General features: G+C 38.4%; 1 protein-coding gene across 1 annotated transcript in view; it reads left to right on the top strand.

The window, feature by feature from the left end:
- LOC107747718 (protein diaphanous homolog 3-like) overlaps positions 1-13,877 on the top strand; it is a gene marked incomplete at its 5' end in the record, with an annotated part of 198,992 nt that overhangs the window by 97,155 nt on the left and 87,960 nt on the right. The window contains 3 exons of the mRNA XM_016562315.1: positions 3,018-3,257; positions 6,662-6,791; positions 10,698-10,822. Coding sequence (XP_016417801.1) covers positions 3,018-3,257; positions 6,662-6,791; positions 10,698-10,822 — 495 coding nt within the window. The remainder of the gene's footprint in view (positions 1-3,017; positions 3,258-6,661; positions 6,792-10,697; positions 10,823-13,877) is intronic.

Below are 13,877 nucleotides of genomic sequence, written 5' to 3'. Positions count from 1 at the left end.
AATTACGACTTGCCGAAAATAAAATCTATAGATATAAAATACTTAAAGCATATCACAATGTTAGTTTAAACATTTAACCTATATAAATGTGCGCTATTAGGTGCATATCCAATCGTTTGTGCGGAGAGTGGAAGCTGAAGCGCTCTTCAGGACATCAGTGGAAACAAATTAAATACGACGTCATTTTCGCTCATAAAGGTAAGAATAATACATCGTTCGGAACTGTAAAGGGTCTATTTTTATCTGTGTGCACTCACAATATCCAGAAAACCTTGTGCTTTTGTAAAATAAAGAAAACCGGAAATAGGATGCGCTTGCCGTCTCGGTCTTGAACAGGAGCGCTTCACAAAAATGCACCGAAACTCAGCGAATATTTTCCTTACATTCATTATGAATATATCTATAGAAAGCTTTAGAGGACTACAAAACGAAATAATTCAAATCCAAAACAAAAACATCCGTAAAGATGCATTTCTTTCTAAAAGCGCGTCCAATGATGAGATGGCGAGTCAGGATCATCAACTTCATTGCGACACTGACTCATAAAACACTAGTTTATTAATAAATAATTCAAATATCTCCTTACTATTTCCCCCAACATAGTCATGGTAATTTTTGCGGCAAGCTTTTAGCCTATTTAGCGTGCTCACGTCACGTTGCTGTGCGCCATGGTCACGGAAACTCATCATTTGCATGTTTTTAAGCATTGTGGTTTAAAAACAAGTGATTTTTTAAGCCATTGAAACGCAAATAACAACACTATATGTGCTAGCTGTCTGTTTCTGAGCGTGATTTCTGCAATTGGGTCGGATCGAGGTCGGGTCATATTCACACCTTAAACGAACCGTACCAGAGTTTGTTTGGAAGCGGACCGAGACCACCTCTTCAGCTGGGTCTCGGTACGGTTGTTTGGTCTGCACCCGAGTGCGATTGCTGTATTCACACCTGCCAAAAATGTCCGCACCAAGAGGGGAAACGAACTTGAGTTCGATTCAGTCGAACCAAACAAGACAGGTGTGAATACACCCTAAGGCTTAATGTACAGTCAGATGTTTAATATCACAAACCCTAAATATAAACCCTCATTCAACACATTCAAAAGTTTTTTTTTCAGAAATTGAATATTTTCATTCAGCAAAGACTCTTTAAATTGACCAAAAGCGACAGTAAAGATTTGTAACCAAATCAAAGCAAATTAAGTAACACTTTTCACACTCTGACCAGTAAAGCAGAGTTTATACTCAGTCAACAAGGCCAGATGTGGCCATAGTTAAAGAAACACCCACATATGGATAGTTGCTTTGTTCAGAAAGAAAGTGTTACTTTGAACTAGGTGGTGAAAAGGCTCCCAGCACTGATCAAAGAGAATATTCACTAATGAAGATGCCACTCTAATTGAAGAGTGAAATGTCTAGACAACATAATGCCAAAATTGACCCTATTTACTGTCTATATTTCCCTGGTCTTGTTGTATGCAATTCATCAGTGGGTAGTTTTTCTAAAGAAGAAAACAAAAGGACATTTTTGTTGTCGTGATGGTCTATGTCAATATAATACTTTCTCTGCTTCTGAAACAACTTTCTACTGAGGCAACCAAGGCTGCGTGGTTGGGGGAACATAACCAATAGTATCATAATTAGCATGATCCAATCGAATTCTGAAGAATAAGATCAAGTCCTGCCCTACATGATTTTCTTTCGGAATATTTGGAAATAACAGAAAAAATATTGCTAATGCTGTTTCATTTTTTTTTTTTTTGTAGCTTTCAGTTCAGATTCTACAAGATAACATGTTTGGTAAACTTCTAGCTTTTCATCATTAATTCATTGATGAAAGCATCATTTTATGCCTTTGTTAAAATATACGGTCTGTCTTTTTTCATTGCACCACGTGTCTGGTGTCATGAAGTCCCTAAAGTGTTTTATATACAGGAGCTATTATGTGATTTCCAGCATCACTGAACCTCCCTGATAACTATTACTTTGCTGTCTTTCAAAAGCTCTAATGAATAATTCCTTGTATGTGCTGAGCTGGGGGGTGGGGGTGGGGGTACAAATCTCCCTCAAACATTTATGGCTAGGAGAGCTTTGAATTTGAGTCTGTTTCATTGCAGATTAGCGCTGCCTGACACACACAGAAGATGCCTGCTACAAATATGCTGAATGTTTACACACATAAATTAGGCATTTGGCTTTGCCCTATTTTCTTTACCTTCTCTTCTCATTCTCCCCCTTCTTTCCATCAGTCTTTTTGTTTGAATTTGGATTTGTTGTGCTTTTGGTCCATTGTCATTTGTCTTTATTTATACACACATGCAGACTGAATGCAGTGTGCGTGCATGTACAAGAGATGATATCTGATTATGGAAAACAGGTCTAGACATATTGATCATGTCTCCGTATTGAGTATCTTAATTACACACTTAATTTGTGATAGCTAATAGGTTTTTATAGGGGCAAATTAGGTCCTGCTCAACCCTCCTTTCCCTAACCCCTGAAATGCACACTACCTGCACAAACACACATATACGCATATGTGTAGGATTTAAATTACACTTATACATGTAGATATACTCATTATGAAAGATCAGTTTCAGAGGAGTGAACACCGTTTACATTTGAACCATTAATCTGACACCATTAGTTTTCACCACAGAAACGTGACCTAAGTAATGATTGATCTTAACTAATGTGTGAGTGATTTTAGTTAGAATTTAAACTGGTATGCAATTCAATAAACTCATTTAAATTCATCCAATATATTAGCCAGGTTTGAAAGAAATGTTGACAATAAATTTGCTTATTTCATTCAGGAATAAATCTTTTGTTTCGGATTTGGAGGTTTTATTAAACTTAAATCCCCTTGATTTATTCAGTATGTTTCAATTGAATTGATATTGCGTTTAGCAGGAATGAATTATAAGATTGAACTTTTGCCATTTAGTTTGGAAGTGCCCTTAGGTTTTATTCCATAGACATTTAGGTCCACTGATTTCTGCTTATTTTCTGTTCTTCCAGATGAGTAGCGTGAAGCGTTTGAGGCCCAGGCTCAACTCCATCTTGTTTAAGCTTCAGTTTGAAGAACAAGTGAGTAACTTGCGTCCAGACATCATGGCGGTGAACGCAGCCTGTGACGAGATGAGGAAGAGCAAACCTTTCAGCAGGCTGCTGGAACTCATTCTGCTCATGGGGAACTTCATGAACGCTGGCTCGCGGAACGCCCAGTCCTTCGGCTTTAACCTCAGCTCGCTCTGCAAGGTACGTACAGAGAGAAAGAGCCTTTTAAGTTTCATATCTAACCCCACACAGATTCGGCACACTTTTTGTCCACATTTTGTGTATGGAAACATATACAAAGTCTGCAAAATGGATTGAAATATGGTCAGATGTGTTAAATGGAGCTGTTTGTGGTTGAAGGCGTTGTCAGATGCAAGCCTACGCATTTCTAAAACAACTGCTTTGAAATTTCTGAATCAAATACATGAAGTCTAGAGGCTGTTTTGAGCTGGTTTCCTACAAACATATTAAGTGTATTCCATGAAAACCTCCATCAGCGGTATCAGCTCATCCAGTAAAACCAGCCTTTAAGTCATTTATGTGACCTGCTATCCATATTTACTCATTTTGTGAATTATTAGCCACTATTTATCTGTTTATCTGGTCTCTTCATATTAGAAGCATACCCGCCCACATAAACCATGGGCATTTTCCATCAAACGCTCTCCTGCTTTCTGTTTTTGGGAAGAAGCTGATAAGATGATAATTTGTGTTCCTCTGATGTTTGTGAAGGAGCCAAAGCTGAGTCACCAGCAGGCACGAGCGTCTGGCTGCAGCTTCTGTGTCCTTCACTCTCCTCCCGCACATTTCCCGTTACCTTGACCCCTATTGGCCAGCCCATCTAAAGTGCCTCTCACTAGAAACGACTGGCATTCGAGAAGATCTCATTTGATTTAACACTATCAAGCACTCAAGACCACAATAGCCATATCTTCTGGCATCTATCAAAGTTCAGAGACCAAAAACCACTTTATGGCTGCTCCTTCTGTTTTCAAAGATAAGTCTCGGCGTAATGACGTAATGCAGACATATATGTGCTTGACGGTAAGAGGACAGTCCTTATTTTCTGTTTAGTCAGGTGTGTTAATGTAACGCTAATGGATTATGTCCTTTTGCCATGTTACGCACAGAACACCTTAGCAGTTGTCTTAGAATTTTGGTGGCTAGTTTTGCACGGGTGCACCATGCGTAAAGCCCTCTAATGATAATGTTTGGGTGAAATTTTCACATTTAGGTGAATGGAAAAGGGCAGAAGGGGAATATAATTAATTACCACCGCAGACATGCAGATTTACTTAGGTTTCCATGGCGACTTGGCATTAGTTATTTTTTTTATCTGGCTTGATCTGCCTCTTTCTTTCTTTCTTTCTTTCTTTCTTTCTTATTAGCAATCCATTTTATTCATTACTACTTTCACTCCTTCCCTTCTGTGTGGTGCTAAAGCTCAGAGAACGGCCATCACTGCATTTGTGACTCTCTCCGGGATAATGAAATGCCTTCCTGCTCATCATGTCGCCTAGAAGGCCTAATAAAAGGCCAAAGACTGTATGTGGACATGCTCACAGTCAGACTTTTTATAAAGGAATAACCCAAAAATAAAATGTCACTCATTATTTCCTCACCCTCATGTTGTTCCAAACCCAAATTGCTTCCTGGTTTCTGTGAAACACAAAAGTAGAACCCCTGAAGAATGTTCACTGAGATTTTTTCCATGTCATGTTAAGATGGTCTGGAAATGCCTCTTAAGTTTTGGTCTGGTCCTCACACAAAGCTATTGTATAGCTTCAGAGGGCTGAGAATAAACAGCACAAGTCATACAGACTACTTTTACCATGCTTATTTTATTTTATGATTTTTAAAAACTTTTTTAGTGTTTCCTCACATTCGTCAAAGTTTCCATGCAACAAAGCAAGTCATATGGGTTTAGAATGATATTAGGGTGACTAAATTGTATATGTCATGCTCAAGAAGCAATTATCAGTATTGGAAACAGTTGTGCTGCTTTATATTTTTGTGGAAACCATGATACTTTTTTTAAGGATCCTTCAATGAATAGAACGTTCAAAAGGAAAGCATTTGTTTGAAATAAAAATGATTTTTAAAATTGTAAAAGTCTTTACTGCTACTTTAGTTCAATTCAATGCAATCTTGTTAATTAAAAAAAAAAAATACTGGCCCCAAAATTTTGGATGGTTGTGTGTATGTGCATATGTTTATATACTAACTTGAGATCTATAATATACATTAATATAAATCTTCTGCTCATTTATGTTACATATCAACACACTCATCATAAATCTGTCCTTAAACCCGCTTAAGGACCTTGTGCATCTGAGCTAATGGAGTTAACTGTCCTCATTGCAGAGAGAGAGACTACATCTCTACATCTGCACATAGCAATACAGTCCCTGATGGGCAGGAGTAACAAAGAAAGTGTGTCGTTTTGTGCCTTTCAAGTTCCTCGCCTGAGGGCCTCTCCCGATGTTCTCTCTCTGCCTCAGTTGATCTGATAGTTTGTTTGTTTTATTCTGAGTTTAACATGTCAGTATCTTTCTCTTTTGCTCACAGTGGGTTTATCGAACATATTTAGTTGTCAAAGGATTTGAAAGCACTTCCCTTTGAGCAAATGACACACGCCTCACTGTTTGATCTCATCAGCAGAGGACGGTTCAGTATGTCATGGACGTCAGAATCTCAATGAATGTTGTTGATTTTATATTTTTTTCTTCCAGGAAACCTTTTCTGATTGAGAACCAATATTTAAGATTGTTTCACAGACATCAATGACTTCGATGATATCATCAGATGAGATATTTTGGGTTTCTTTGTTCCATTGTCATTTTCATGCTACTTAGATGAAATAAGCACAAGCAATTTGTAGAATCTGGCCTTTTTGTTCTATCTTAACACGTGTGATTTTTTAGAAGCCTTTTCAGGCAGAGCAACAAAACCTAATTTCATCCTCCGGCATCTGTCTTACGCCTCACACGGCTTCCAAATGTTCTGACTCTGCAATTATCCAGTTGAACCCTGTGTGTATATCCAGCACAAAGCCTCTGTCAGAACACATACATTTAAAAGAAATGGCAGAGTGTAAGATATTGTTGAGTATTAAAATGGACTAGATGGGAAGTCGATTTCTCCAATTTCATCTCTCGTTTCATAAGGGCCTATTTGGAACTTCGTTCCCCCCCCCAGGTAATCAAGCATCTTAAATTGTCAGGCTACACCACCCAGAAGAGCTTAATAATGTTTGTGCTATCCACGCTAATCAAATGCTTTTTGCACTTGGCCTGTATCCTTGTGCCACAATGATAATCATAACTGACAATGAAAATGTCTTGCTTTTCTAGTCCGGCGGCAATTTCAGTGTACTATCAAATTAACTTGTCAGACGTGAAGGCGGCGGACGCTGATGGCTTCCTTCAGGAATCTCTCTCTCCGATTTCTCTCTATTTCTGAAATGTTCTGAACATCCAAATACTTGCATTCATTTTTTTATGCATTTTTTCTTTTCTATTCTGATTTAATGTTGGTATCACAAAAAATAATTGAATTCCCCTTTTTCTTCTGTCTCTACCTCTCTATCTTTCTTTGGCTCCCAGCTGAAGGACACTAAATCGGCTGATCAGAAGTCCACTCTGCTTCACTTCCTGGCAGAGATCTGTGAGGAGAAATTCCCTGAAGTACTGAAGTTTGTGGAGGATCTACAGCATGTGGACCAGGCCAGTCGAGGTACTGGAACATTTACACACAGAACCAGTATCTATTTTAGGGCTGCAACTAACGATTATTTTGATAATCGATTAGTTGACCTTTTGTCCGTAATGCGCTATTCAGTGCTGTAATTTGACGTGACCGGCTGGAGTTGGACGTGCACCGTGGGCAGACCCGACTAATCGATAATGAGAATCGTTGTCGATTATTTTCATTATCGATAATAATCGATTTGATCGATTAGTTGTTGCAGCCCTAATCTATTTAAAAGTGGACAGGTTTCGTTTCATTTTATTTTGTTTCATTCCTTATAGGATGGTTTGCTGGTTATTTAGCACTCTCAACTCCCTGGCTGACCATCAGAAAAGTGAGGGGATAAAACAACAATTTTTGAGTCCATAGCTACCAGCATTACAGAATACTTTAACAGTTCTTTAATGTCACTCTCACAATGTACAGTACATGAACTCTACCAGTTTCTGTGTGTGAGTTTGTGTTGACTTCTGCACAGTCTCATTTAGCTGCACATGCTCTGTCGGCAACACTGGGCACAGAGATCATGTCAGCCTGTGTGCGTGTGTTTGTGCGCTCACAATTATAAGTCTAGTGATTATAAGACTAGACCAACTCACTGCATTACCTAATGCTTCCGGAAAGCAGGACTGAGAGTTTTTGGCAGAGCAAATACAAATAATCAAACTGGATTATTAGACAAAGTGATTAAAAAAATTCCTTGCCTATATGTCTGGCAGCCTTAGAGAAACTGTTTAAATAGAACATGAAACTTCTGTGTTTTTCTAAATGAAACAAATAATGATGGAGGGCAGGATTTATTAGTTGGGATTTTATTGGATTGTTAGACTTGTTAGGCTGTAATATTATTGGTTAATGTTGTTGTTTTCTGGCTGCATAGTGCTGATTGCATCAGCTGAACATGACAATTTCAGAGGCAGGGAACATTATTACATTTTTATATTAACTATTATGAAAAATAAATATTTTTAAGAATAATGTGCTTTGAAGAATTATGCACAGTAAGACCAGGGACATTTATTAAGACCTAAATGGGGTTCATTTTTGATTCATGTTGGCTTTATTATGAACTGTTAGCTCAATTTGTCATTTACTCACCCTCATGTTGCTGCAAACCCATATGGTGTTCTTTCTTCCTTCGCAGATGAAAGACGTTAGCAGAATATTTGCTCTGCTCCTTTTTATGCAATGAAAATTCAGCTCTGAACATGACAAAAATAACCATAGAAGTGGTCCATGCAACTTATGTTAGAGGTCTTATGAAGTTTTATGATAAGCTTTGTGACAAAAGGACCACAAGACACTATTTGCTGAAAATCTGATCTGCGTTTGCATATATTGATAGGCATACAAGCTGTATGGCCTACTTTCATGGTGCTTGATTGGTCATGATCACAATTTGGTTTCTCTGTGTGGAAATGAACAGCTCGGATGTTGTTCAAAACATCTCCTTTTGTGTTCCAAGAATGTTTGAAGGTTTTTCTATCATGTCCACTTTCTCCTCCTGGCTCTGTCTCTGCAGCTTTTATTAGTTTCACTTTTTTCCTCCCTGTCCATCTTTTTCCCTCCCGTTCCCCATTTCATTAGTGCTGCCTGCTCTTGTGCCCTTCATCAAAGCTGAAATGGCATTATGGGTAACATATCCCCACCACGCTGAATGTCTGTCCCTGCACTTCCTTCAGGAAACAGCCTCTGACTGTTTTACAGATATTACTTCCATTATTCTCTTCTTTAGAGCTTGCATTAGAAGGTGCATGTTTTTTTTTTCTTGTGGAGATGAAAATACTTTCATTAAGAATTAGCTCATGTCATTCCCTTACAGTTATGGTTTTGTCTCCCATTGTGGTATAGTTAGGTCTAGGATGATTTCCTTCAGCGGCTGCTAATGGAGGGTTCATGCATGTGGGTTTCTTTAGTGTTTTCAAGAACACCTGCTGACTGTTATTGAAGCTTTCTTTTATATTTATTTCCTTTGGCACACACTTGGCTTCCAAAATGACTTTTAAGAAAGGGCACCAGAAGATAGGGATATGTTTCCAAATCTAGTGAGCTACCTAGCTAGACAGCAATTTTTTCTGGAATATCTGGAAATTAATACTTTTAGGACAAATTAAAAGTGAGAGTAAAGACATTTGTAATGTCATAAAAGAATCCTGGGGAAAAAATAAATAATTAAAGGAATTGTTCACACATAAATGAAAATTACCCCATGATTTACTCATCCTCAAGCCATCCTAGGTGTATATGACATTCTTCTTTCACGAGAGAGTGATGTCCTCTGATGTTCCTGGCTCTCAAGTATCCCTCTGAATGGGCATTTCGAGTGTAGGTTTACACTCACCAACCCCCTTACACCAAACAAACACACACACTTAGCTCACTCTGCAGTTGCATCTCAAGAGCATGAGTGATTTAAATAGTTTTGTTGTTTGGCATAAGTGTGCATTTAATAGTGTATCATAGTGCATCTATGTATAACTGTAGACTATATTTAGCGGCCACACACAGCTCAGATTTTACAAATAGCTATACTAAGACAAATAAAACAATTTTTTCTGTATTGCTGTGTGGTTGCACCACAAAAGAGCATATAATATAACAAGGTGCCAAATGAGTTATGCACTGAAGTTACTTAGTGCCTGAATAAATGTACCATACAAATATTCAGATTGACAAATAGGTCTGTGTGTGTAGGCACTGGACTCTTGGGTCACACTCAAAGCGGCAGTGCCAGCTGCTCCTGGCACAGTCCAGTGAAACCAAATAGAGACATTTACCTCTATCTCTCTGTCTCTCTTTCTACATTGACTCCATGAGAGGGAGCTAGAGATGAGTTTGGTGGCTAAAGCGGGGTTTTTGCATTCAACTTGTCCTTTCTGATTATGTATACATGCATTCCGAATTTCCGATGAAGCTTTATGTTGTTCTGAATGCAAAATGTGTGCTTTTCAGCCCTTTAGGCCAAGATATGGGAAAAGTATGAGGCACATTCAGTTGTTATAAACCTCAAATTGTACGTTAGAAATCATTAAGGACCAAAAGAAAAAAAAAGTCAGACTTAACTAAGCAGATTACCATTTAAGTAGTTTAACATTTACACAATTCCTCAGTAAAATGCAATAAATAATATCCTGCTTAGCTGAGGATATTTAAACCAAATCTCAACACATGCTGCTCAGTCAATGTGTCCCATCACATTTAGCTAACACTGTGCATGGTACGGGATTGTCCCCTCTAAACAGCGTCTGCTTAATCAAACCTGAGCCTCTTATTAAAGTCACATAATTACCTCATCAAACTACCAGCGTGTGTGAGGGACTAGTGAAAGACACAGACCTGGTTTAGTCGTACAGGAACTTTTTTAATTGTTTTTATTTTTTGTTTATGTGTTCTGTTTTGTTATAGATTCAATTAACATAACAGCTGCATAACAAAAATCCCAATCAAATGGCAATAAATTGATTTTAAATAAAATGGTTAATGCTACTGAGACCATAGGATTATAAATGATTAAACATCTTGACTGTTGAAGTCTAAAGGCCTTCACACTGCTTGTGAGAGAGTAGACTTCAACTCTTACTACTTTTTTAAAGGAATTGTTTGCTGTCAAGCTACAAAAAGGATGAAAAATGCATCGTAACAGGGGTCCATAGAACTGCAGAGTCTTCTGAAGCCATACGGCAGCTTTGTGTGAGGAACAGACTGAAATTTATGTTGAAAATATTCACTTCCGTTATAGCTCTGAAATCTCTCTTATTTTTCTTTCCAGTGTGTCTCTGTCCAACAGAACTTAGTCTTTGAGGAATGTTTGTCATCTGGAATGGATATTGGATCTGGTGTAAGCAAAGCGTGTCAGTGCGTTGTTTTAAATCTGTATCTATGTGTGTCTAGTATCAGCAGAAAACCTTGAGAAGAGCCTGAGACAGATGGAGAAACACCTGCTACAGTTGGAGAAGGATCTGGACACTTTCAGCTCCACAGACGACCAGCAGTACCTGTTCCACAGCAAGATGGCAATATCCTTTCACACGTTTGCATGCACATGCACTGTACATTATTATAATTTTTTTGTTTCTTTATTTTTGGTCTAAACACTTTTATTCGTTGTTCTGCTGTCAATGTTGTTAGTTCTTCTGCACATGGTGGTGACACGTTTTCTAGCACCCTTGTCAGCCTCACACACACACATTCACAAACGCTAATCAGAGTTTATGTCGGCGTGTGCAAATTAATAATTTATATTGAACTTCACCGGGCTGCATGTGAAACTGAAGACGGTTTGATAATGGAGTTGTACATTCCTGTACTTGCTTGTTAGTTCTTTTCCCTGCTGTCTGTCATTATACTCGAAACCGTTCCCTGCGGTCTAAATGCTGTCTCCTCTGCAAATGGCAGACGTTTGAAAGCCAGACGTGTTGCCAGAGCAACAAAATGCTGAACAAAACATACACTCAAATGATCCTCAATGAACCTTTCCTCTCATGCATTTTGTATAGTTCGGTGCAGCAGGTAGTCTTGGGTAGCTTCATTATTCCTGTTTTTGACTTAGACTCAGGCTTACTGAGTTTATGCTTGCTGTTTCATGGGCAAAAACAGATGCTTTTTTTTACTATATTACTTTAGTGTGGTGCTCATGATCCAGCGAGTGCCTGCAGTAGATGCCTGTGTTCTGGGTCTGACCCAACTGCTCTACCCTTCACGGTGTTCTGGCTAGACTCTACCAGGGGAGGTTATTATCTCACTCACCAGCCACATAATGGAGTGTCCTCCACCCTACATCCCTTCTCTCAGTTTTTTTCTATTTATTTCATGCAGTCCATTTTCTATTGCCGTTTTGCTGTAGTACTTTATTTTTTCTTTTTTCTTTTTTTTCCCCCAATTTTAATAGCAACAATTAGTACCTTGTCCCTACTAAGATGTTTTATAAATGCATTGACTCAAATCTTAATGGGCTACCGTGCTTGACAGCATTTTTAGGTATTGATTTAAAAAAAAAAATTGCACAAACAGATGATGGCAAAAATATGCTGTCTTGGTGGGCAGCTCGCTAGGTTTCCAGTTGGCAATTACAAACAGGGTTTTTGCATTGGTGTCTCACACTGGAAGTCTATGTTGCATGTGTACGCGTTGTGTAGTAATGTACGAAAATATTAGGGATGCGTGATATGGTCTTATAGTACCATAATGGCTGGTATTGAATTTTTTTTGTTTTGTTTTGCTTCGTGTTCTTTTTTTTACATTTTTTTTTTTAATAAATAATGCAAATAGCTTAAACACTTGTCCATGTAGTGTGTATGTGTGTGTCTCAGGTAATGGTGTGTTTGTTAATAATGTGTCTTAGAGGTGTTGTGTGTGAGAGGACAGTATGAGAGTGTCTAACAGGCTCAGGTGTACCGGAGAAAATTGATGCTTTTCTATCCCTCCGCACAGAGCTTGTGTTCAAGGGTCAGCCATCAGCCTCTCTCTCTTTATTTAGTTTAGCTCTCTGTCATTTAGAACAAAAACCCAGAGTCCATCTTCCTCTGTCAGCGTTAACACTGTTCAGCTCCAAGTGGCACGGGCCCTTTTCTGTCCTCTGAGCTCTTAGCACCAGCAACCAGATCAGTATTGAAGTTAATGAAGTCTTATCTCTCGCTCTCATACACCGTCTGTCCGTTCATTAGCTGAGCACGTCCCCTGTGCTCCATTCTTTTTCTAATCAGAGAGCCGAAGTTGGTGTGTTTGGAGGGCGTGAATGAACTTGCAGTATAAAAGACAGAAGAGGAGACACACAAAACAGATCTGTGTGCATATGTAGCCAGAAGAACACCCCAGAGATTTCATGTGTATGCTGAACAAACATCGCTGGCCAGCCTGTCTGTCCTCCCTTATAATGTCTTCATCGTGAATAAGTCGTGGAGGACCTGTTGTGCTGAGTCCTGGAGTGAGATGTGTGGGTTAGAGAAGCTCTGTCCAGTTTCTCAATGTCCACTTGTTAGCAGATTTGTGGCTAATAGTCACTTTTCCTTGCCTAGGAATATCTGATAATGCAAATCATGTTCAGGTGAGCTTGCAAAAACTGTTGCCTTGTAGGACAGTAATTATCACACAGTGAATATATATATATATATATATATATATATATAAATACACTGGCAATAAAAAGACAATCAGGATACTAGAATGGTTTATGAAGTATCATGAGATGACTGAAAATGCAGCTTTACCATCACAGGAATAAATTACATTTTAAAATATATTAAAATAAAAAACAGTTGGAGCCTTGGTGATATTAAAAGATTGCTAAAACAAAAATCATGTAAAAATCATAATGTCCTTAAAATAAAAGACATTTTTTTAAATCCTTATAAAAATTAAAATTTGTATTGTGTGGATAGCTGCTCAATGATTCATATAAATGTGAGTCTTCAAGCAAATTCAGATGAGATCTACTGAGGTCCTAATGTATGAGTTGAAGATGAAGGCATCTTTGATAAATCAGATGCAGTGTTATTTATAGCGAGGGGGCAGAATACCCTAAAGCATTTTGTAGGATTTAACTTAAGACAGACAGGAGAATGATGGCAGGAGAGATTGTCATCTGTTGTTTCACTTAACTTCAGATCTGTGTGTAGTGTGTCTGCGCTTCACAGGGGCTGTCGTGGTGCCATTCACAAGTCAACCTGAGAGCACAACCTACTGAACAGTTCACCCCGCGGCCAGCTCGTACACACACCTCATAAACACAGACACACACACATACACTCTAAAGCTAATGCCGGTATAAAAGAAAACCTTTTTTGGACGTTGATCCAAAGTTTTAACAATATATATATATTTTTTTTTTAAAGTGTGATGTGAGGCACCAGCTTTAAACTGGATTAATTACTAATTAAAACCACATCAAAGTCAAAATAATGCTATGATATTTGGAGTAAAGCTTGCCCTCTTTGCATAGGCATTTCTGACTTCACAGCATAGATTAGACCCAGATTCTCTCATGCTAGTGTGTGCATGTGTGACACACAAGAGTCACAGTGTCAGTGCATGTGCATGCTTGTGTGAGAAATTTGACTTCACAGCATAGATTAG

Source organism: Sinocyclocheilus rhinocerous, unplaced genomic scaffold (genome assembly GCF_001515625.1).
Source record: "Sinocyclocheilus rhinocerous isolate Xijiao unplaced genomic scaffold, SAMN03320098_v1.1 scaffold4546, whole genome shotgun sequence".
NCBI lineage: Eukaryota > Metazoa > Chordata > Actinopteri > Cypriniformes > Cyprinidae > Sinocyclocheilus > Sinocyclocheilus rhinocerous.
The sequence above is the reverse complement of the archived record's forward strand: the minus strand, read 5'-3'. Positions and strand labels throughout refer to the sequence as shown.